The sequence below is a fragment of the Ylistrum balloti genome, unplaced genomic scaffold (genome assembly GCF_031769215.1).
Source record: "Ylistrum balloti isolate Yb309-2 unplaced genomic scaffold, AGI_CSIRO_Ybal_v1 Utg370578, whole genome shotgun sequence".
Lineage (NCBI taxonomy): Eukaryota > Metazoa > Mollusca > Bivalvia > Pectinida > Pectinidae > Ylistrum > Ylistrum balloti.
The window spans coordinates 488,388-514,319 of NW_026782360.1; the positions used below are offsets into that span (position 1 = coordinate 488,388).

Here is a 25,932-nt window from a genome sequence, read left to right on the forward strand (position 1 = left end):
CATAAGCAGGATCTTAAATGAGATTCCATTTAATTATGTTTGTGGTTTATGAAACATGCACGCAGAACAATTTCAAATTAAATGAGCCTTTGATGAAATAAATAAGATGCGACCAGTTTCATCAAAGACATTAAACCTAAAAAACATTTAGCACGATAGCTTATTCAGGTAAATATTATCATAAACAGACATACAGTACACACATATTCGTTCAATACAAAAGGTCATCGTGTGATCGTTCAATTAACGAGGCCTACACCTAAAATGCATTATGAGAGTCCCGTGTCGTACAGCAGTCATACCTAGACAAACTTCTGCGCGCTAAATTCAAGTAGATGTTTTTTATTTAATCAAAGTAAATCCAGCCCTTCAAATGGACACACAGTTATTCAAGCAAAACAAGCAGAGAAATGACTCAGATTGATAGTCGGCGTGCTTTCAATTATATATTTAGACTGGTAACTTCATATATTGACTTTACCTTCCGATGGCTACACCGATTTGTTTGGTTCTTGAGTTTAGACCGTGTATTTGTTTATAGACGTTCTAGTTAAAGACATTTATAAATATTCACCGTAAACCAATTTCAGACCACACAAGTATATCCATACCCATAAAAGGAGAAAACTAAAATCCATTTTAATACCGTAACGTTAACTTTATGAAACATGTAATTCACTAAAAGTTTATAACCTCCCCAGCCATATTTTGAAATTTCTTTCGACACCAGTTTTGATTTACACGTGACACAGGTACATACGCATATGCATTTACCGTTACGTTGAGATCATCCCGTTTCGGAAATAATGAAGTCTATTGAATTATGGGGTTACGGTGCACTTTCTCATCTATATCTTTACATATCTCTCTCTATATATATTCCTATATAATCCAACGGGTTTCGAACACCTGCGGTATTCAATGGGTATATGGAAGCGTGTTGTTTACGTACCACTTTCTGATCTACTGGATTTAATTGACGATCGTTCGAATATTGTCAGTTGTATCAGAAGTAGTGATGATACAGCATGTAGATGTAGGTAGATGCTGAGAATCTTGGCTGGATGACTCAACTGCGATGTAACCGAAAGATACAAAGTAATCATGACGTGTCTATCTGTCACCAAGATATTAAAAAAAAAAATAAAATTACACCATTAAATTACCAGGTTAACTCGTGAAATCGGGTAAGGTGGTGATAATAATGTAAACGTGAGTTTGTTCTTTCCTTCTGGGGCCCCTGTGTCTAATTGTAAGAATTTTATTGCGGCAAAGACAATATGCATACTGACGGAGGAAGATCGAAAAGTTTTATGACCGATACCCGTGATGATCTCATTGGAGTATATTCTTTTTATTTGGCTGATATGAAGTAAAATATGTTTGATACTCGTTAGTATGTCTTGTGGGTTTGTTATAAATTCGGTTCCCATTTGAGTGTGTAAATTACCGACTTGGATTTCCAATATTTACATAAGCGTTGTCGTCGACGAAGCAGGAGACGCTTGACCTTTCGTACCTATCCAATGCTTTCCATGTAAATATTTCTTTTGTTCATGTTTTGCCCTCGTTTCACCGCTCTCGAGTTTAAATTAACGTTTTTGTCAACATTTTGGTATCTTGTGTTCTGCTGCCATTTCCGATATGTTACTATTTATTTAAAAAAGGTCTTCCGCTGTACGGTTTATAAAACATATATGAGACAAAAATGTATAACATGTAAACAGATATCGATGTTTGTTTGTCACAATGATATATCTGTTCTGTTACATGTAATGAATTACCTTTGTCAACACGAAATTTCTCCTTCCTTTCAAAAGAAAAAAAAATGGATTTATTTATTTAGCTATCTATTCATTCAGTTATTTATTTGTTCATTTATCTATTCATTTGAAGAAGTTAACGAATCCAATTCATTTTTAAATATTTTGGTTTATAAACCATTTGACTAGTTTTTCTGTTATACGAATTGAGTGTTCACGTGACAAGATGTATCTTGACCAATTAAATGAGAGAAATATTGAACTCTGTATTTACACTGAAGGACATTTAGATCAGTACTATATTTCTTGTGTTCGAATGTTTAGTGATTTTGTATTTTACCTCTATCTACGTACACGTGCGTACACAGAACATATACCTGTATATGTACTGCCAGTTGTATTGACTTATTTAGTAGATTCGGATATGATAAATCATAATATTATCTGTCTGTAACTTTGACGAATTTAAATATCGTCTACTGTCATGATAGTTGTTTGTTATGTGTATGGCTTTTATGTTTATCTAGTGGGAATGACCTGGTGACGTTTTGTTTTAAAGGGGACTTTTGTACATTGTCGATACACAATGTTAAAAAATGTACTGTAATGAAAGGGTTAAACACGCGAGTTAAGCTTTAAACAGTAGCAATGTGGAATAACATTAATTCTACTTCTGACGTAGTGAACAAATAGTGTAAGATTATTTAAATCGTCATGGACGGAAAAAAGAAAAACACAAAAATCTCCCAAAAATCATATGTGTGGTGTTTGTATATCGAAACTAATTAAAGCCCTGTGGAAAGGTGAGGAACCTTCTGTTCATTTGGTAGAGGGTAAGGGTATCAGGGAGGTCGGAGGAGATCGTTTATAAGGTTCAGGAATAGTTCAAGGGCTAAACTGACTTCATTCATACGCAATGTTAGGTATAAGCACAGTGGGAATTTAGAGGATCACCGGTGTAAAGACACAACGAGTTAAATCACGGCTGTTGAACGCCTGTTTTATAGATACACATACACATACAATAAGTAACGTCCATACAAGCATTCAATACTGAAAAACAAAACACTGATATTTGTTCCAATTAATTACAAAACAAGTAACGACAAATGCTGCTAAAACACGTTATCTAGCTGGTGAATGGTATCGTGTTAGAATTATGAGAACGGTTTCCACTGGTAAAGACATGTACATATCCAAATGAGTTAACTTACATGTACATGCATCAAGAATATTTATCAATTGTGAACTTTTGATTTCGGTGAACATGGTGTTATATCAACCTGGTAGAAAATTATTGACCGCGGGCGAGGTCATTACTATTTTTGCTAGTAAATGCAACACCATTTTGACCGAAATCAAAGGTACTTAAGAGATGTATTGGTAATTACTTTGGATATATTCATGAGGTAGTCTTATCTTGAAACTGAACATTTAGACCAACACATTATAGTCAACAAATGTCTTCAAATATCTTCTTAACATAGCACAAAATGTCTAAAATATTTTAATTTCAAAAATGTCTGAATTAGAATATAAGCTTTTAGACATGTAAATCAATATAATATTTCTGGGTCTATATCATCAGGTTGTTGTAAATTTTTAAATATGGAGTCCTTATGGTCCTGTTGTTCTATCATACTGTGTGTGTTTTTATTTTGTTTCCTATCACATTAGTTACACTGAAAATCTAGATCCGTTTCATCAACACGCCCTCATATGGTAGACTATAGATAACGTATCATCGCTTTCAGACATTGCACTGAAGCCGTCATAGACAGATACTGAACATGAATTATAATTAACTGATGTTAATCTATAGTCTGCTAGATACTAAATTATGACTGCGTTCGATTTATTTCAGGATTTTAGCAGTTTGTAACTGTATGGTCGTATAGCGATGTTTGTTAGGGGGACACCATACACAGGATACAGGTAAAAGAACGACTAAGAGAAAAGGAGAGTTACATCATTTCAATAAATATGGCGTTAAAAATTGAAGTTTCATTCCAATTTGTTGATATGTAATAAGCTCGGTGAGAACATGTAACTACCACAGTTAAATACTGATAATTTGTCAGGGCGTATTGAAATTATCTTAAAAATTGCGTCCTTGAATTAAGAGAGTTGGATATGTCAGAAGTAAGAGAGAGGGACCTGTCTGAAGTGAGAGAGAGGGACCTGTCAGAAGTGAGAGAGAGGGACCTGTCAGAAGTGAGAGAGAGGGACCTGTCAGAAGTAAGAGAGAGGGATCTGTCAGAAGTAAGAGAGAGGGACCTGTTATCGAAAATGTTCAAAAAAGCATAAAGTGCCATAAAGTTCCATTAAACAAAAAATAAATATATTTCCCCCCAATATTATTGAATTTGAGATTGGATTATCATTATGTTGACATGTTGGTATTTTCTTGTTGTTATTTTGCTACCCAGACGACCACGTAACCATTGAGAATAATACACGGGCGACAATATGTTTTCCCACAATAACACATGCTTAGCTTTACAATTCGATCAAAAAGAAGAATTATTTTTATTACTTTTTATCGAATCTGTTTTTAGCCCAATACATATCAATATAACCACCAGTTTACCACGAAGTATCATCGATACAGACTTACATTTTGTATCATCGTTCACCAGTAATACCTGATTTATGATAGTTTTAATATAGATTGTTTAACACACAAGGATATTTCCACTTAACACGCTTTGTACGCTATATGACCCGAGCGTTGGTAACCCTCAGAGTGTAACCATTTTCTATAAGTTTTAGTGGTGAAACTTGTATAATTAGAAATTTGTTAATTAGTATATGAACACATGACTAAAATTGTTTGAATGCACTATTTTTGTACATATCTATTATGTTTTGAACTTAGTCATCGCATTAATATCTGTAATACATTTTAGTTAATTATGGAAAAACGATTCTGAGGAACAAAATTGTTCTTTTTCCCCCTTTTGTTCATTCAATAATTTTCAAATAATTTATTTTTTGTGTTTTCTATTAAGTACTATATATTATACCTTGTGCGTGTTGTTGATTATGCTGATATACAACACTACGAATTAGTAGTTTAACTGATGTATATAACGATGATTTCATGTGTTAGCTGAAGGTCGTGCCCCGCCACTAAACTCGACCGTCAGTACATCACCCCCTTGGATTGCCTTCTGCCCGACCTCTCGACCCAGTAAACGGCAACGATTGCGTCGCTGGATAGAATCTCTGTGAACCGTAGCCTCCTGTCAATGTCCCAAAGGTGTTGTTTACAGGGCCAATGGCTTGTATATATAATAGACAAACATTACTACTTCCTCCCTTTGTAGATTTTAAGTCATCCAAGTAATCACCCCATCAACTACTACTCATAGTGATCTTTTGATTTGTGTCACAGATATCATACACACCTGTAAATATCTAGTATTAACAGTGTTTTAACAATTTAACATCTGGTAAATTTTAATCATCAATAATTCAATGTAATTTATCAGGTTTTTGGATTTGATAATTCTGGTACATCCTGTTATTATGTCACGTAAAACATCTGAGTACACCCTGGTATTATGTCACGCAAAACATCAGAGTACAACCACGGACTTATGTGTATATAAGTCCGTGGTACAACCTGGTACTATGATTTGTAAAACATCTGTGTTCATCCTGTTATTATGTTATGTAACTCATCTGAGTACACGATGGTATTATGTCACGCAAAACATCTGAGTACACCCTGGTATTATGTCACGTAAAACATCTGAGTACACGATGGTATTATGTCACGCAAAACATCTGAGTACACCCTGTTATTATGTCACGTAAAACATCTGAGTACACGATGGTATTTTGTCATGTAAAACATCTCAGTACAACCTGGTATTATGTCTTGTAAAGCATCTGAGTACACGATGGTATTTTCTCACGTAAAACATCTGAGTACACCCTGGTATTATGATTTGTAAAACATCTGAGTTCATCCTGTTATTATGATTTGTAACTCATCTGAGTTCATCCTGTTATTATGATTTGTAAAACATCTGAGTTCATCCTGTTGTTATGTCATGTAACTCATCTGAGTACACGACGGTATTATGTCACGCAAAACATCTGAGTACACCCTGGTATTATGTATTGTAAACATCTGAGTACACGATGGTATTTTGTCATGTAAAACCATGGTATTATGCCATGTTGAACATCTGAGTACACCCTGGTATTATGTTATGTAAAACATCTGAGTACACCCTGGTATTATGTTATGTAAAACATATGAGTACACCCTGGTATTATGTTATGTAAAACATCTGAGTACACCCTGGTATTATGTTAAGTAAAACATCTGAGTACACGATGGTATTTTGTCATGTAAAACCATTGTATTATGCCATGTTGAACATCTGAGTACACCCTGGTATTATGTTATGTAAAACATCTGAGTACACCCTGGTATTATGTTATGTAAAACATCTGAGTACACCCTGGTATTATGTTATGTAAAACATCTGAGTACACCCTGGTATTATGTTATGTAAAACATCTGAGTACACGATGGTATTTTGTCATGTAAAACCATGGTATTATGCCATGTTGAACATCTGAGTACACCCTGGTATTATGTTATGTAAAACATCTGAGTACACCCTGGTATTATGTTATGTAAAACATCTGAGTACACCCTAGTATTATGTTATGTAAAACATCTGAGTACACCCTGGTATTATGTTATGTAAAACATCTGAGTACACCCTGGTATTATGTTATGTAAAACATCTGAATTCACCCTGGTATTATGTTATGTAAAACATCTGAGTACACCCTGGTATTATGTCATGTAACACATCTGAGTACACCCTGGTATTATGTCATGTAACACATCTGAGTATACCCTGGTATTATGTCATGTAAAACATCTGAGTACACCCTGGTATTATGTTATGTAATACATCTGAGTATACCCTGGTATTATGTCGTGTAAAACATCTGAGTACACCCTGGTATTATGTCATGTAACACATCTGAGTACACCCTGGTATTATGTTATGTAACACATCTGAGTACACCCTGGTATTATGTTATGTAACACATCTGAGTATACCCTGGTATTATGTCGTGTAAAACATCTGAGTACACCCTGGTATTATGTCATGTAAAACATCTGAGTACACCCTGGTATTATGTCGTGTAAAACATCTGAGTACACCCTGGTATTATGTCATGTAAAACATCTGAGTACATCCTGGTATTATGTCATGTAACACATCTGAGTACACCCTGGTATTATGTAATGTAAAACATCTAAGTACACCCTGGTATTATGTCATGTAAAACATCTGAGTACACGATGGTATTATGTCATGTAAAACATCTGAGTACACCCTGGTATTATGTCATGTAACACATCTGAGTACACCCTGGTATTATGTTATGTAACACACCTGAGTACACCCTGGTATTATGTTATGTAAAACATCTGAGTACACCTTGGTATTATGTTATGTAACACATCTGAGTACACCCTGGTATTATGTCATGTAACACATCTGAGTACACCCTGGTATTATGTTATGTAACACACCTGAGTACACCCTGGTATTATGTTATGTAAAACATCTGAATACACACTAGTATTATGTCATGTAAAACATCTGAGTACACCCTGGTATTATGTCATGTAAAACATCTGAGTACACCCTGGTATTATGTCATGTAAAACATCTGAGTACACCCTGGTATTATGTCATGTAAAACATCTGAGTACACGATGGTATTATGTCATGTAAAACATCTGAGTACACCCTGGTATTATGTCATGTAACACATCTGAGTACACCCTGGTATTATGTCATGTAACACATCTGAGTACACCCTGGTATTATGTCGTGTAAAACATCTGAGTACACCCTAGTATTATGTCATGTAAAACATCTGAGTACACCCTGGTATTATGTCATGTAAAACATCTGAGTACACCCTGGTATTATGTCATGTAACACATCTGAGTACACCCTGGTATTATGTCGTGTAAAACATCTGAGTACACCCTGGTATTATGTCATGTAAAACATCTGAGTACACCCTGGTATTATGTCATGTAAAACATCTGAGTACACCCTGGTATTATGTCATGTAAAACATCTGAGTACACCCTGGTATTATGTTATGTAAAACATCCGAGTACACCCTGGTATTATGTTATGTCTAAGATCAAAATTGTTATCGATTTCTATTGGATTCATGAGACAATCATATGTCATGTTACAAACGACGACTCGGTTTCATGCCATAGAATGGTAAAAATAATTAAAAATAGCTGATTAACAAGAGTACCCAACTTATCTTCTTTGTAACAATGATTCGAACGAATAACAATTTATTTGCCTTTTTTTCACTTAAACTTTGTAGATGTTTACAATAGTTATTCTAAAACACAAAACAATGTAAACAATGTAATATAGCTGAAATGATATTCTTTGGAGCAAGAAGACTAATATAAAAAATGGTATGGCTATTTGTTAATTTACACTTTGCCGACAAAAATAATTTCCATCAATTGACATTTGATAGTAATTAAGATTTAAAACATGCACTCTTATATAAAGCCGAATGACCGAATGAGTAAATATATATTGGGGTGTATGTTAGCACTGCAAATTGATGAAATTCGCCAATTGATGATGTTATAGTTGTGTAATGGCATTTAGGGACCCGGACCGCTATTCAAAAGGACTGAAAAGCAAGCATAACTGATGCGTATATCGAAACTAGTTTTCATAACTTTTTATCGTGTATTTAAGTACGTAAGCTGTTACCATGTTTTTTACCTACATAACATAGACTTCAGATTGTTCAATCTGGGACAACTCTCGGTGAACATTATCAATTCTCTAGATTTTCTCAAAACAAGCAAAGAACTTAGCGATCTTGAGACAATAGCATGTTTGTGTGCATGTGGATGAGGGTGTGTGCGCGAGCGCCCGTTTTTTTGTTTGTTTTTTTAATTTTTTTTTTAAATTAATCTTTGAAAACCTTGAGTGACTAAGCTCATCAAAGCCATAAGACATATAAAATGTGAAAATGTTAAGAATAGTGACACGGAAAGGTTACGTAACGTCCAACGGTTTTATACTATACTTACGAACTTTGTGAATGTGCCCTAGAGGTCGTTTACTCCCATCCCAGAGTTCAACCACTGCTATCGATTGACCTCTGACCCCGGTGACGCACCAGTACACGTAAATCGAAGTATAAATATCAGCCATGACGCTTCACACAATTCCCTATAAAAAGAGGTAAGTTTCCAAACTTTATCTAGTTTGAAATTTTATGGTGTGCAAAACCTATTCTCATACAGAAAAAAACTGGAACTCTGTGTTTAACAAATTCATAGTTCTATTCTGTAACCACATATATAAGTATGTTGGAAACCGGATTTCTTATTTTTCTGATTATATTCCTTCTTGTCAAGTGTTTGGTGTCTAGAGATGTTGATAAATCCGCGTCCCTACCCCCGGGATCATTGGGATGGCCTATCGTAGGAGAGACATTCAAGCTTGCAGCACAAAAGGTAAGTAAACGAGCATGGCTTAGATAAAGTGTCATATGTAGTTGTTCAATTGCAACACTTACAAGTTTCTCATTTTATCCAATAACTTGTAAATCTTTCATCACTAGTCAATTATTCGTAGCAATGGATAGTGATTACAGCTTCCTATTACACTTCACATGCAGTTGTAAACAGTATCACGGGCGACTACTAGAAACAATGGTATAATGCACATTATATCGATATTTGGCTATGTTTATCGGAAAGTGCTATTTACATTCGTGTCTACAGTACAGTCCTTTGACGTATTTCGAACACTCACACTGTCATGTTGAAATTTACCTTCCTAATAATTCTAAGATCATGAGCAGTTCTAAAATCGTGCGTCCAGTAAAATAGACAACATAAATGGAACTGTGTTTATTTTCTGTTTTTTTTTAAAGATTTGGTGTCAGTTTGTTAAAGTCCATATTGAATGTTCACAGCAAGATGTACACGATCTTTCTTACAGCACGCCTCTTTATTCACTTTACGGTGTTTTCTTTCTAGGTAAACTTTTTCCGGGAGAAAAGGAGAATGTATGGTAGAATATTCAAAACTCACCTTTTTGGAAGTCCAGTCATTCGTGTTACTGGTAATAAAAACGTCAGAGAGATACTGCAAGGCGAGAACAAAAACGTGAAATCTAGCTATCCGACGTCCATTCGGACACTCCTTGGACCGAATGCATTGAGTATGTCTGAAGGCGTTCTTCACAAGAGCCGCAAGGTTCAGCTAATGCAGTACTTGTCCCCGGAGTTTCTCAGACAACACAGGACGAGATTTGTCAATCTTATAGACGATCATATGTTGCGATGGTGTTCGGAACCCTCTGTCGACATTTACTTAGGAATCAGAGCACTGTTCACAGAAATGGCGGCAAAATTTCTCGTTGATATTGACATACCAATGGAAACGAACCACAGAATCAAAGAATTGTACCAACAGTTCACTGACAACATGTTCTCTATACCAATCAACTTACCAGGGTTCGGCTTATATAAGGTATGTACACTCCCAGTAGAAATCTGATAAATGTATGTTTACAGAGCAGTGCTCGTGTCCATTGCTGATACATATCCTTTAATGAAAAGTAGATATGAACCACTGAGAAAAGCACATGCTACGTGTATCAGCCATCATGTATTAATAAGGTTCACGTCAGGTACAGTAGTACATATATAAATCGACATTACCATGTCCAGCCTGTAATATAACATATAAAAATATGTAAATTTCCCGTAACGCAATGTAAAATATAAGAATTCTGCGGTAAAAATCGTCATGTGTAAACGTAGTTTTGATTCCCTTGGATTAAGTTTACTTATGTTAACGTTTAACAGGGGTTGCAGGCTAAAAGAGAGCTTAAGAAAATATTTGCGGCCATTGTGAATAAAAATGGACGAAGCGTTGGTGAATTTCCCTCCGTACTACAAGCTTATGGTGCCGACTTGGCCGAACATGCAGACCCCGATGTTGATAAGTTACTTGACGCCATTATAGAATTGATGTGGAATGCCAGTGAAACAGTCAGTAGTGGCGCGTTCGCCATCGTCTATCACCTCACACAGAATCCCTCGGTGTTTCAGAAAGTTCGAGATGATATTGAAAGTCAAGACAAGTGTAATCATTCAGGACCAAGTTACTTGGACTATGTAGTGAAGGAAGCTCTGAGAACTACGCCACCTGTCGGCGGAGCGTACCGGAAAGTGATCAAGCCCATAGTCATGGAGGTATATCCGATTCCTATTATTATTATATTCCGAAAAATGAAATGAGAAAAACAAATTTCTATTTATCGTTCATGTGCTATCTTTACTATCCACACACTATGTATCTATATAATGTAAATAGCATTTATGTGTATAGTGAAATGATCACCTATGTACATTTTATACATGAATACGTTCGTTTATATGTGATGAACTTACGATAAATTTTATTTATTCATTTCAGGGATACACTTTTCCTAAAGACTGGACAGTGATCTGTGGCTTCCGAGACACGCACGAGAATGACGTCACACAAGTCGATCCAGGAGAGTTCAACCCCGATAGGTGGATTAGACCGTTTGATGGAGACGAGAGAGCGTCGTTCTTAACATTTGGCGGTGGTCTACGGATCTGCCCAGGAAAGAACTATGCCACTGTAGTACTTAAACATTTTACACGGCGACTATGTGATAGATTTGTCTGGAAGTTTCTCACAAAAGACCCGGAACTAGTTCTTTTTCCAGCTCCTAAACCGAAACACACATTACAAGCATGCTTTTTCGACAGGTTAAGTAAATCATGTTAGTTTGTATGCGCCAGTTAACATACGTTGTGATATCAGTGAATTGTCCTAATAACTATATGTAACATTACACTTAAGTGTAGACCATGTAGTTAGTAACATTTTACATCCGATCTCGAACAATCGATGACATTCCTGTGTACTGCTCTCAGCATGCAAACGAAAGCGACGCCATGATGTCACCCCATGGACATCAGCAAGGTGATGGTGGTGCTATAAATACGAAAATGTCCTCTGTGAGGCGATCATGACCTAGAAACGTCAGTGATGTGAGCAGGCGATTGATTGTCTATTCGCTGGAACCATTAAGTACTATCGGTATATCACAGAAAGATTTTATGAGCCCAAGATATTTTTGTGACCGGTGTTTGTCAATGAAAGAATGCATAACTTATTAATTACTTGATAATTTAAAAGAGTGATGAATGGTTGATGTTTGATATTGGCGTTCGTGTGCTTTCTCTGTATAATTATGGTCATGTATTTAATCTGTTGATACATATGCTGCTTTTTATTTTGTATTTCCATGTACATTCTGCATATTGCTTAGCAAAATGCAAACTTGACGAAATTCATTAGGAATTTGAAATATTTTACAAATATCAGAAAAATATCGATATTGAATCGATGAAATCATTCAAATCGGAAAACATATATTGTTTGTGAAGTCCCAAAACAGAGCAGGACTTTATATACATACCGGTGATATTTATTTTTTGTATTTGTTATTTTGAATAAATAAAGTGGTAAACACAACCGTTACTCATCTGTTTTCTCTGAATCATTACATACATGTATGTCTCACGTCTCACTCTGCAGGTCATAGTAGGACTTCGGACGTTGTGATTGGAGTTTAACTCTGAATACTGGTATCATATTCTTGGCCATTGAATAGTAATAACCTTAAGTCGGTATTCATCAAATTAAGACCGGTGTTATAAAGTCGATAGAACATCAGAATAATTGGTACTAGGTTAGAGGTAACTCGTGTCCATAATTCAAAGATCTTCTCACGATATAGTTTGATATTAATTTGCCATTTAACACTGATACTGAACCATATGACTGTACACTTGTAATTCAGAGTTTAGAAATGAGATGAAAATGTACAAGTTGATCATTTTATTTTTCCCCTGAATGATCGCTTATTACTTCAAACAAATAGCATACAGTTCCCAAACAACTTCCCAGTCTTGGCTCATTTATATAAAGTAATGATTGATAAATACATATAACGTTATCTGTGAACATGCTACATATTCAGGTTCTCGTTATTGGACGTACCGCTTTGTGAGCAGCATGCCTTCAAAGCGCTTAAATATGATTATGCAAAAGATTCAAGCGATATTTGAAAAATTATGATACCTAAATTTCTTGCTGGCGATATTGATTTGTTCGTAAGATTTCAAGCCCGGATGTAACTAATTAGACTTTCCTTACATAGTCAAAGGCTTTATTTATAGATGTAGTTTTAAGCAGAGTAATCTTTCATTCTTTTATGTTTACAGTTCCAGGCTGATTTCAAATTTCTTAGTTAACTAAATTGTTCATTCATTTTCTTTTTGTTTATAATTAAAGCAATTCGATATTACATATGTGACATACATAAAACGGGTCGTTCCTGTTTTCGTCTGTACGACTGTTGGTCGGTTTGGTATTTTCCATTCTGTAAATACCGAGTAATTACCACAAAATGGGTTTATCTATAGGTCACAATAAATCTACCCGAATAATTCGGGCGTGAACTCGTTAAGAGTTGTGAATGGAATCACGGAGGTAAGGCGAGGACAGTGAACGGATAGACACGAGTCAATTCAAACATATCTAAAAACAAGAATTACCAGCAGAGCGACCCACGTGTTGGTCAGCATGACAACTTCCATAGTAGTGGATAAAAACAATAACGTAAAGATCACTCTATTATTCTAATACTGATACCAAAACTATTATTGTCAAATTGTCTCTTTCTATGATGTATAAACACAAGTGACGTATTACAACTGGATACATCTGCTAGATATATGATCACTTCAAAGCAGAAATAAAAATATGATAAAAACAATAGCAAACACATCAAGAAAATACCAACATGGCAACATCATCATAATTCAAACCCAAATTCAATAAAACCAGGGCAAATTTTGAACAAAAGAAAGATTTACATGGAGACTCCTGAAAAAGTACAAGGTGAAGAAGTCCAGATGTTCCGGAAGAGTAAGCGTCTTCTGCTTCATCGACGACACACGCCATGTAAACCTTGGTCAATCCAAGTAAGTAATGTTACGTTCTCAAATGAGAACAAGGTATAAAACAACGGAAACGACAGATAAACAAACGAGCATCAAATACGTCCGGCTTCATGTCACATAAAGAAAAAGAATATTTCTCAATGAGATCACTATGGCGACCATAAATTTCCAATCTGCATCAACATGTACTAAGTACAGTAAACAAAGGGAATTTGTCTGCCAGCGTTAAGCTATTGATGTTCTAATAGCGACCAAGTTCACACTTCTGTATCCGGGCGAAATTACAAATAACAACATAATTTCAGGAACAAAAACTTAAATACGGTTTGGGTGAACTTTATTAATGTAACAAGTAACATGTAAATACTCGTTAAATTGACTTCATTAGTAATTAATTTTCTATATTTAAATGTAATAGTTTCCATGTTTTATTTTGCTGAAGAATAAAGAAAAGTTGTGATTTATTGAAAGTACATTGTATATAGGCTGTGTTTCATCAGCGTTGGTGTAGAAACTGGTAACATCATACAAAGTTCCTGACGTAGACTGAAGGTGGACTGGAAGGAAAAAAGACCGTGACAGTGACAAAGAACGCTTGCTGCATAAAACAGTTATGTGGTATCAGGCACTTGGTCGGATATGTATGTAGTGTAATAGAGTTTACGGCGATAATCATTTGTAATTTGTTTAAGTCTCATCAACTATCAATAACAAAATGTATATTGAGTTTATCTAGTCTTGTTACTGTGTGTTGGATATGAGTTAGACCAAGTTACCATGGAGATTATCTAGTCTTGTTACTATGTGTTGGATATGAGTTAGACCAGGTTACCATGGAGAGTATCTAGTCTTGTTACTATGTGTTGGATATGAGTTAGACCAGGTTACCATGGAGAATATCTAGTCTTGTTACTATGTGTTGGATATGAGTTAGACCAGGTTACCATTGAGTTTATCTAGCATTGTTACAATGTGTTGGATATGAGTTAAACCAGGTTACCATTGAGTTTATCTTGCCTTGTTACTATGTGTTGGATATGAGTTGGACCAGGTAACTGTTGAGTTTATCTAGCCTTGTTACAATGTGTTGGGTATGAGTTCGACCAGGTTACCATGGAGTTTATCTAGCCTTGTTACTATGTGTTGGGCATGAGTTAGACCAGGTTACCATTGAGTTTATTTAACCTTGTTACAATGTGTTGGATATGAGTTAGACCAGGTAACTGTTGAGTTTATCTAACCTTGTTACAATGTGTTGGGTATGAGTTAGACCAGGTTACCATGGAGTTTATCTAGCCTTGTTACTATGTGTTGGGTATGAGTTAGACCAGGTTACCATTGAGTTTATCTTGCCTTGTTACTATGTGTTGGATATGAGTTAGACCAGGTTACCATGGAAATTATCTAGCCTTGTTACAATGTGTTGGATATGAGTTAGACCAGGTTACCATTGAGTTTATCTTGCCTTGTTACTATGTGTTGGATATGAGTTAGACCAGGTAACTGTTGAGTTTATCTAACCTTGTTACAATGTGTTGAATATGAGTTAGACCAGATTACCATGGAGTTTATCGAGCCTTGTTACAATGTGTTGGGTATGAGTTAGACCAGGTTACCATTGAGTTTATCTAGCATTGTTATCGACAGGCGTTTGACTTAGAAATAAGTGACTGGTATTTCAATAATACATCTATAGCTTGAATATATACATATAACTCAACTTATAATTACAAGTCAATGCTACAAAACAAATATTCCCGTTCATTTCATTTATCTGCCTGCTATTGATAATCCGTGCTGTCTGGGCATACCTATCCGCTATGGATAATCCGTGCTGTCTGGACTTACCTGTCCGCTATGGATAATCCGTGCTGTCTGAACTTACCTGCCTGCTGTCTGGACTTACCTGTCCGCTATGGATAATCCGTGCTGTCTGGACTTACCTGTCTGCTGTCTGGACTTGCCTGTCCGCTATGGATAATCCGTGCTGTCTGGACTTACCTGTCCGCTATGGATAATCCGTGCTGTCTGGACTTACCTGTCTGCTGTCTGGCCATACCTGTCCACTATGGATAATCCGTCCTTACATGTGCCTGTCCTCTATAGACAACTGAACAATAAGGAACCCGCCCGCGTTTATTTATGCTGTTTCCAGGTGTTAGAGGTCTCGTCAAGGTTATGATAAAATAAGTGATGCTAAACTGGATTGGTATTTTTGAACTGGGTTATTCAAACACAGTCGGAATAGTAGTACTGGGATGTAAGGAATAGTATTGGACTGGTTTGATATCGGAACCATTCGGGAATTGATGTTGCTGATTCTTGTTGTTGGACCTCAATACTGAATGAATATAGATACAGAGGAATCAGCCCACGTAGGAATATGTCAATTAACGGTCGTTATTGTCTTTGTTTGTACTACTTCTTTGATAACATTTTTATAGTCTGGTTAAATGTTCTCTTACCTAAACCCCGGCTGTCCAAACCACCGTATGGAATCATCATGTGATATAAATCTGAAAATCATCATCATCATTATTCAAACAACAAATCAGCCATTCTAAATATAAATGATATATATCGACAACAATCGAATATAGGCGCTAAAAGACATTTACATTTCCGTACCTAAAAAAAAAGCATTGTTCCCTTAAACGCAGACCTGCAGGGTTGTATTCTGCCTTTTCACGGCGTGAATGTTTTAGAAGATTTACGTTCGAGAAAAAATAACATCCTGTTGGCATATTAAAGGGGAGAAAATCTCAGTCGCCGAAACTAAAAATTGTCAACAATATTGTTAAAATATCAAATGTGAATCCTGTCTTTTAAGGTGATTTTCTTCAGCATTTGTTTATGTTAACCATACTGTAAGATACATGTATGATACACTTAAAAGTGAAGAGGATACCAACATCATCACTGAGTAACCCGAATTCACTCGACCATGACACGTTTTCAGCTTGATCGAAAACCTTGGTGCCTTTTTTCCCCGAACTTGGTCCACGTTCAAAGTAACGAGTCATGTATATCAATATTGGTCGTTGTTATATTTGTATATCTATAAATAAGTCGTGTAATTACATTGATGAGATCTTACAGGATGCTTAAACATAAATATTGAAAAAGGCATCGCTTACATTTCGCAGTTTTCATGTCGAATAATTACATGATGTTCTTTCGTGATGTCTTCAAACTCGGGGCAGTTTCCTGTTCCTGGATGAAAAAAGAAGAACGATGGATGAGAAAAAATAAGGTGTCTTAAAAACGAATACCTTGTATGGATGTACCAAGTACGACGTACATTCCATCGAATTGGTCTTGTGATAATCGTTAATTTGTTAAGAGAGTAAATACTAGCCAAACTATATCGCTCAGCTACAGAAAACTTCTGTTTAGCTCGATCAGCTGAACGTCAGACAGAAAAGCCCGTGAACGTGTGTCATGTATACTCGTATCCTCGATACTACAGGGATTTGGACCACTTTCGCTCTCCTGGAACATGTCATAGCAAAATTGAAGGTTTTATGTACGACACCTTTTGGATAAGACGAAAAGACTGATTTGATCCTTTGATGTACATCACACTAATTCCGAGGTCAAAACGGTGTATTGTGATGGTTTTGAAGTTGGATGTCGTTCATTCGTAATCTCTAAAAGGAGCGTTTCAGCCTGTGATTGGTCAGGGTTTTTTTTCTCGTTGAACCAATTAAATCACTTCACCTGTACCATTCAATTTTACCATGGTATAAGCCAGGCTTGCAGAGAGCGAAAGTGATTGTAACCCTTGGAGTCTCGAGAGTGGTTCAATGGGTACAGAGATCGATAGTAATATAACCCCTGGAGTATCGAGGATGGATACATGGGTACAGCGAGCGAAAGTAATTGTTACCCCTGAAATATTGAGGGTGGAGAACTCGGCTGTCAGTTGTTTGTGAGATTTGATCAAAGTCGATAATGGATGATTAATTATAATTGATGTGATATTTTTTTTGATCAGTTATGTAAAAACTTTAACTTGGCTCAGTTTTTGACGCGATTTGATTTCTTAATGTGCGTTGAACTTGTCCTAAAATAAATGCGATTTGAAAACAAAAGATGAAAGTGCGTATTTCTTTTCAGATTGTGCTGTAACAAAGGTTATCGCATATAACATGAATAACTCAGTACATAACCGTCTGATTGTAATTGATAGTGACAGACATCAGGAAGTGGTTAACTCCAAATCACATCTAACTTGGTTTCAAGATTCGAGGTATTATAATGTTAACCCAACAAGACAACGCCCACACCCACCTGGTAGACGGTCTTCTGGCTCCACTTCCTCTGTTGTAGAATAGGAATGGTGATGGTACGGAAGAGTCGTGCCCGTGTGGTATATGGAAGTATGTTCGTTCATCGGCGGAGTTGTGTGTATTCCCGCTCCTGGACTCAGGTCATGCTGTTCGACAGGATCCTCTGAAATGACATTGTACATATCTGTATATTGTAGTGACAGGTTCGCCAGAATCTTGATATGCATTGACGTATCTCACATGCTAAGTATGTTGGCTGATTTCTGCCATTAAGTTGTTTCATTTGGTCCCCTCCTCCGACAGAACGATAATCTTCGTCTTTTCGCACCTGCTAATTATCGTCATTTCGCAGTCACAGAACGAAAAGACGACGCCATACTCAATGCAAAATAACGAAACATTTTGAAGTCACTTGATACCGGGGCGAAATCATTTGCTTCGTTTATGATCGTCCTTACGCCCCGACAAAACGATAATTATCGTTATGTCGCTGTGAAAAGACGATAATTAGCGGGGGACATAACGATTATCGTTCTGTCGGGGCGAAACAACGAAAAGGCAGAAATCAGCCACCATAGTTAAGAAATAAAAAGCGAGCTTTTTTTAATAAATGCATCCACAATGTGGAAAATATACCCACCAGCAGGGGTTGGCTGAGTTATCCCACCAATCAAAGTCGTCACATCTTCCCCTATCTCGCGTTCCTCCGGGATGTCCGTCACTGATCCGTGGGCTCGCTTCACTTTCTTGGCTGTACCTGAATGGGGTGGAGGAGGGGCTGCAACGCCAGCAGATTCCGGCTGTCTAATACCACTCGCATTGGTAGAATGTGCTAATCCAGTACCTAATATATCTGATGAAAATAAAATACTTATCTGTTTCATCATTGGGCAGGAATGTCATCAAATGTTTCATTAAAAAGATATGTACACGAAAGTTACAATTAGATGACGTCATTGACAACATTTAGAGCACAAGAAAAAAACAGATGCTTTTGAGAGTGTAAGTAAAAACGATATACATTCGTTATATTTCCCCTGTACTCTGATAAATGTTATATATCATTGTATTTTTGATAATCATGATATACGTCTCTTGTCCTCAGGTTATTTGATACTTTCATTGTCCACTGATCATCGTAAATTTTCTTTATCTGAAAATCGTTACCCTGGTATCCTTTCTGTTGTCTTTGATACTCTTACACCTCCGTTATTGTCATATATATGTACTTGTTATATTTTCCACAATTTCTTATAAACGCTATTTTCCGTGTCTTCTGATAACTGCTGGCTTTTCCCCTTTTTCTTACAAATTATAATTTTTATACAATGTTTGCATTTTGAAGATCTTTTAACAACTCCATACTGTCATATTAACAGCATACCTCCACTATATGTAAAAAAAACTGTTTTTCTCTGCGTCTCTACACGAGTGATCATACCTCTCGCTTAGTTAATATTTGTGTTATTTTATTCTAATTTGCAGCCTTGTGACCACTAATTATCATCTATACTTCCATTGTTAGCCTAAGATCGTGATAACTAGTTTTATACCAGTTAATTACACTGTATCGCCAAAGTTCAGCTGACCCTGGACGCTGAAGTGAAAATCGTTAAGACCTTTTTTCCGCTCAAATATAAACCATACAAGTACTGTTATTTATCGTCATTTACATTGTTTTAATTAAGATCCGGATATTGACACAACTGATTCCCAAATCGTATCATTCATGACACCCAAGTAACGATCTATCGGCATTTTTGAAATTTGATAGGCAAATTTGCAATGACATGCTATTTTCAAAAATTCATATTCACTATTCAAATCATTTAATGTTAATAAAAAATTCACTTACATACAAAATATCAAGTAAGCATGTAAGTGACAGTGCAGTTTTCAAATCACTTAACTCATTTAACACACCTATTGCAAAAATACAAGTATGAACAAATATATCAAAAAGAACTGTATTGTATGAAAAACTAAATATACATATGTGTGAAACATAAAATAACGTTCATACTCACGAAAAATTGAAATTCCTAATAACACAAAATACCACGTCATTGTTCTCGGCCCTCCTGGTGCTATTTGGAGATATGTTGGAGGCTACAGAATCACACCCTGAGATACTATATCACTGATTCATTCATCTACGCTCTGTCAGGGCATTTCGTGTACAAATAACGATATGTACACTTGAAATAGTATATCACATGGTTGTGACTCTTTTGATCCCTCATATCAGTCGTGATCGTTATCTCTCCTCCAGTTTTCAGAATGAATAGAAGGACATAGAAGAGGTAAAATTTATAAGGTGGAAAAAGGGAAATTCCACTTTGTTGTGTATATATACGAAACGAACAATATATCACATAAGTAAGTCTTCGATAAAAATTCTACATCAGTGTGCAATAACCTGTAAGAATGTTTCATTTGCTGACAAGCCGTAACGTCATATCTACATGTTTATTTCAACGCTCAGGTTTATTTATTGATTATTATCATTAATTAACATTCGCTATTTCGGCCTTTCAGTGGACGACTTACATGTCGGATATGAATTTAGATCTATTTCTGTATACACTATATGGATTTGTGATTATTTGTCATGTTGGGGTTATTGCAAAGTTCATTCTAGTCCGGAATTATTGTTGTAGATCGATAAATGGTATAGCTCTGAATTACCTCCCTTGTAAATCAAGACCTTTGATCGATTGGTTATATTTACTATGTCTTGCCGTTTTCACTAATGCAAACAATAACATACAAAGTTTGAAGACAAAAAGACAGTATGAATACCGAAAAATGTACTAATGTACCAAATTGAAAACGTATTTGTCAATAGAATGTGTTTTTCCGTCGTCTCTTATGTTTCTGAAAAGGAGTTTTCATAAAACACAGTCCTACATCGTATTTCCTGTGCACACATTCTTTGATAGTAATTATTTTGTTTGTAAACAAAAACTGTCATCACACAGAACATGTCTATAATTGGAGAAGTATGTCACTGCAAATTACCGTTAATATATGCCCTCGTGACTTCTAGCCCTCAGGGGCTTGAGATCTGACCACAAGACTATTGACGTTGTCACTTACAACCGGTAAAGCAAGACAAAGGCCTTTTTTTAAAGAAATGTTTTCTGAAAAAAATGTTGATAGACACTCAGTTTTCACATTTGTATGGATGATTTAAAAAATAATTCAAGTTTATTTTGTAAATGTTGAAGTGAAAACAGCTATACACATCACCTTACTCGATCTGTCGTCGTGCGAAAGTCAGCACTCTGTAATGATAAATGACCAATTTATCGTTTAAGTCGTAACCAATACAGTTAAGATGGAAAGTGATATAACGTTCCAATAAACACATTTCTAGCACATTCTATTGGTAGATAATTAAAAAGAATTGGACACAATACATACGTAGTACTTAGTTCTATACATTTGTGTGTCGCTGATTTCTGTTAAACTTATTTGAAAATTCCTAACGTTGGCATGCTTTGTTTAAATGTTTTTGTTTTGTTGGTATGATTTTTACAGTTTAATATATTACATCTTTTTTCGTAAACAAAGAAATGCCTGTCCCATTAAGTGACAATCGTCTTGCCGGCTGTGTCATGTTTCGGCCGTTCTAATAACTGGTGCTATCCATTGTATATGATGAGTTTTTCACATATTATAACTGAACACCTAACACTCTTCCCAAAACTTTGTCGGTAATATAGATATAAATAATACAAGCGCTTTCTTAATATGATTATAATCGATTTAATTACAAAATTTCATTAAAAAAAATATGGCGTGTAATTATCTCATCTAAATCTTACTGAAAATACAATAGAATGAAATCAGTTTTCTATTGAGAGTGAAGGCAGATGGGACATGTTAATGAGATCAATCCAAATCAGAAAAATAGATCTTGGTTACGTTACGTATTTGCAGCAATATGCACTTAAACATTAGTTTTTTCGGCTGGAAATGGAATTTTGAGATACAACGCATAGATGTTCCATCTAAAACCAGGGACGTATTTGTATGAAATATTATACGTCTCTGCTGACACTAACAGAGTGTAATCATATAAGACTGAAATCCTATCATCAAAATTTGGACCAATCGAAACAGATGAACAATTAAATTGAAACAAAAGTGTTGTGAGCTAATTATGTTTTCCATTTTGAATTTATTAACAATATTATAAAATATTGAAAATTTCTACACCAGTGTCCATTATTAATAACTTTTTTGTTTGTTTTCATCATGTTTTTTATTGTTTGTTTTTATTTCAATAACTTCATTAAACCAATCATAGTAGCGAGTGTTGCTTTATTTAAATATTCGTATGAGTTGTGGCGAGTACTTGCCAAAAATTGACGTATTATCTGGGATGATAAATATTGCGGCCGATGAGTTACACGATAATACCACTGAACTATAGTCTAATTTAATAGTCTTTGAAGCATGTTAAATTGCCGTCTCAGTATTTAACCAGTTATTCCGTCATTTGATTAATCGTTTGGTTTGTCATTTCTTGCACATTTCCCAACTTTCCCCGAAATTTCGCCCGCAATAAACGCAGTACTTTCTGGATGTACACTGCACATGTATATTATGACACGGTGATTCCAAATGCATGTTTAGCTGACGTCACTTGCCATGTTTTTTTAGATCGACTAAGACGATGACCTGAAATAGTTGCAACGTCATTCCTCTATTGAACAGTGATCAGTGAACGATGAGCAGTGATCAGTGAACCATGAGGAGTGACCAGTGAACCGACTGGATTATTTATCTCTATTCTGTACGTATAACATCAAATGTTATCTAACCAGGGTAACATATACCAAACAACCGAAACTCCGCCGGCGAAATATGAATTTTCATGAAAGTTGAAAATGATAAATCAGTAGATCGTTGTAGTACTGCCGCAATGTATTTTCATTGGCTAATTAGATGCCATGTGACATCTTTAATGAATCAGAATTACATTTCTGCAATAATACTAAACCGACCAATAATTACAAGCTCTGTAAAAACATTTTAATGGACGTTTAGTTTACACATAAAAAGTGATTTAAACTGTAATAAGCACACTTGTGAAAGCTAACATACCCGTTTTCCACATAAAATGCAGATAAGCACAGATTACAAAATAACATATTTCTATGATAAACACTGTCATTTAGCACGGTAGAATGTCCCAATATAGGCTGTAACACATGTAAAGACACGTGGAAATAACTGTCTCATAGGTCTGTCGTTAACACATTCCCAGGACCGATCTTGTTATTTTCATCTTTGATAAGTTCACACCTCGAAAAAGAGGTGACCTCAGTATAGACAGCATCCGGGATGTCCTTTTAGTCGACTGGTGACGTTTCATTCTCATCGGACTAACACCAAGACTTTTGGGTGATGCCATTTCGAAAAAATTAATGTCACTGCGTACTAGATTCACGTTCTGGTGATTGGATCTAGGGTTGAGTAACTTTTCTTTTAAACAAGCACAGTCTGAAAACTTCGATATTTCAGCATAATTAAGCGAATACCTTTCTCCAACAAACGACTTCAGCTTTGCGGGTGTGACCATGACATTTTCCCTATCCACATGCTCGCCAGTGATCCGTCCCAAAGCTTCTCCCGTCTCAGCACTTTCCTGGCCTGTAATGATGGTTTTGGGTTTATGAATTGGGCTTCTAAACGGTATAGGCTGTTTTCCCCTCTGACATATACTATCGATTGTCACGTTGTCATCTTCTGAAGATATGCCATTACGGACCTCCTTGTGATCAGTTTGATTTATATATACTGCGTCACTTCCGTTTTCCCGGTGGGACACGACGCGGTCCTCTGACGATTTGGTGTGATTATTCATACGCTGTTGATATGTCGTCATTCCAGTGTTTTGATTTGATACGACAACATTCCTCGTAGGCGCCACATCACATTCCATAGGAGAAATATTATCAGGTAACACTTCTGCTTGTTGTGTAGTGGTTTCAGTTTCAAATTTTGATGCCGACCTTGCTTCCGGACACGATTTGATGGTTTCTGTAGAAGTCGTACTGTCATCGATAACTACAGTTTTCCGACGAGTTTTACCCAAGCGTGTGCGAATCTCTCTCTCCCTCTGTCGCAATCTCACAGCTCGTCGTCTGATCACAGCGAGGTTCCTATCCGACATCTTCATGTGAAAGCTAAGACTGTTGTAGTTGTGATCGTTGATCGGAATTCCCGGATTTAAAAAATCCGAAAGATCCGCACCCAAATTAGACATGTGCTCTCCCGGTGATGCCAATGCCTTGGTTTTTAATTTGGTTCCGGGATTTGATTTGGTGTTTCCAGAACTATTAATCATAGAGTTGCCCGATAGGTACGTCGGCATCTTGATAATTTCAATTCTTTCTATGATGTTGAAATATCCTCAAAGTTTTCATATAAATGTTCAATATTTCTCTGTGGTGTAATAGGTTCGCATTAAAAGCTGTTCAATATGTTATGCTGGGCAGTGTGAACGGGCATGGATTTATGGGATCTGCCAGAACGGAACATCCCAAGCCGTCAGCGGTCACGTGGGGTCAAGTACCTCGTGGGCACGTGACAAGTTGAGGACATCATTAACGAAATTTCCTGTCCATTATCTATTAATCAGTGTACCGTAAACCACGTTGAGACATTAGTACGTATTTGTATGTATACACATAATCTGTGAAGCTTAACGGAATACAGCATTTTAAACTCTAAGCAAGCAACATTGTTTTCGTAATAACAGATCATCAATAGTTGTTTTTCTTGTTTTGATGTAATACACCTTGTCAGACGTTCGATAATATCCCTGACATTTAGACGTGAGTTACTTGCGAAGGTGACGGTGCGATATGGAGAAATTGTAGAACAGATAAAAAAAAATTAAAAATGACATTTATTTTATGTAGAATTATATCATTATATCTCAAAGCTAAGATTGTTACAGAGTGACAAAAAGTGAAATAAAATGTACGCATGAAGTTTTCATGATAAATATACTAGGAGCTGATACACTGACATTTCGAATTCTTTGGATTTGTCTTTTGTCGCCTCATAGCTTCATTAATTAGGCGCTAGTATCAGTGATGAGTCCTAGATAGACAAAATAGCTGTAATAAGCAGTTAATGTCAATATTTTTAACTCAGTTGTTCTAAATCTGTGTCTCGCAAAAGGTAGGTTTTAGTTGATGGCCCTAATGACCTTTTGTGTGTTGACGGGCCGTGAAGTATGTCATAATAATAATAGTGCTATTTCCTTTTTGGATCGCTGTGTGTCTTATCGGTTGATGACCCTAATGACCTTGACCTTTTACGTGTTGACGGGGCGTTAAGAATGTCATAATAATGATAACTTTTGATTCCACGTAGTTTCGTATAGAATAAAAGCATGGTCGGTACTCACGGAATCAGTAATACAGCTTAAAGGAGACGGGAGATAACTCCTACTTAAAACGACATCTCGGCTAAGAATATTCTTGGTTAATATTCCGTCTCTCTCTATACTTGATTTTATAGCATAAAAAAACATATTCATATATTCTTTATTCATATTTAACTTATACAGTTCATTAATACGTATTTGTATTGAACTTGATAATAACATTTTTTTTCGTGTCATCTGTTAATTTTCTTCTGAATAATTGTGGCAGAGACAGCACGTCCAGGATTGTTTTGTAAGTCGTGTTTAGTAAGCCTTTGATTAATGTAATTAGTCTATTCTG

General features: G+C 36.0%; 2 protein-coding genes across 2 annotated transcripts; one reads left to right on the forward strand and one right to left on the reverse strand.

The window, feature by feature from the left end:
• The first annotated feature begins 9,020 nt into the window (after positions 1-9,020).
• On the forward strand, positions 9,021-11,643 carry LOC132556555 (cytochrome P450 26B1-like). The gene is made up of 5 exons (XM_060220966.1): positions 9,021-9,052; positions 9,243-9,327; positions 9,856-10,350; positions 10,689-11,078; positions 11,302-11,643. The coding sequence occupies exons 1-5, from the start codon at positions 9,021-9,023 to the stop codon at positions 11,641-11,643; spliced, it is 1,344 nt and encodes a 447-aa protein (XP_060076949.1).
• A 2,769-nt stretch (positions 11,644-14,412) lies between these two features.
• Positions 14,413-19,065, reverse strand: LOC132556556 (uncharacterized). The gene is made up of 5 exons (XM_060220968.1): positions 18,822-19,065; positions 18,183-18,344; positions 17,027-17,102; positions 16,355-16,405; positions 14,413-14,446 (listed from the first exon to the last, which is right to left on the reverse strand). The coding sequence occupies exons 1-5, from the start codon at positions 19,063-19,065 to the stop codon at positions 14,413-14,415; spliced, it is 567 nt and encodes a 188-aa protein (XP_060076951.1).
• Positions 19,066-25,932: the final 6,867 nt, after the last annotated feature.

Excerpts from the sequence above, each read along its gene's own strand:
- LOC132556555 (XM_060220966.1), top strand. The coding sequence starts at position 9,021 with ATGACGCTTCACACAATTCCCTATAAAAAGAG. Across the intron at positions 9,328-9,855 it reads TCAAGCTTGCAGCACAAAAG|GTAAACTTTTTCCGGGAGAA; the intron begins GTAAGTAAACGA and ends TTTTCTTTCTAG. Across the intron at positions 10,351-10,688 it reads CAGGGTTCGGCTTATATAAG|GGGTTGCAGGCTAAAAGAGA; the intron begins GTATGTACACTC and ends AACGTTTAACAG.
- LOC132556556 (XM_060220968.1), bottom strand. The coding sequence starts at position 19,065 with ATGAAACAGATAAGTATTTTATTTTCATCAGATATATTAGGTACTGGA. Across the intron at positions 18,345-18,821 it reads AACTCAGCCAACCCCTGCTG|AGGATCCTGTCGAACAGCAT; the intron begins GTGGGTATATTT and ends ATGTCATTTCAG. Across the intron at positions 14,447-16,354 it reads TTTGGACAGCCGGGGTTTAG|TCCACCTTCAGTCTACGTCA; the intron begins GTAAGAGAACAT and ends TTTTCCTTCCAG.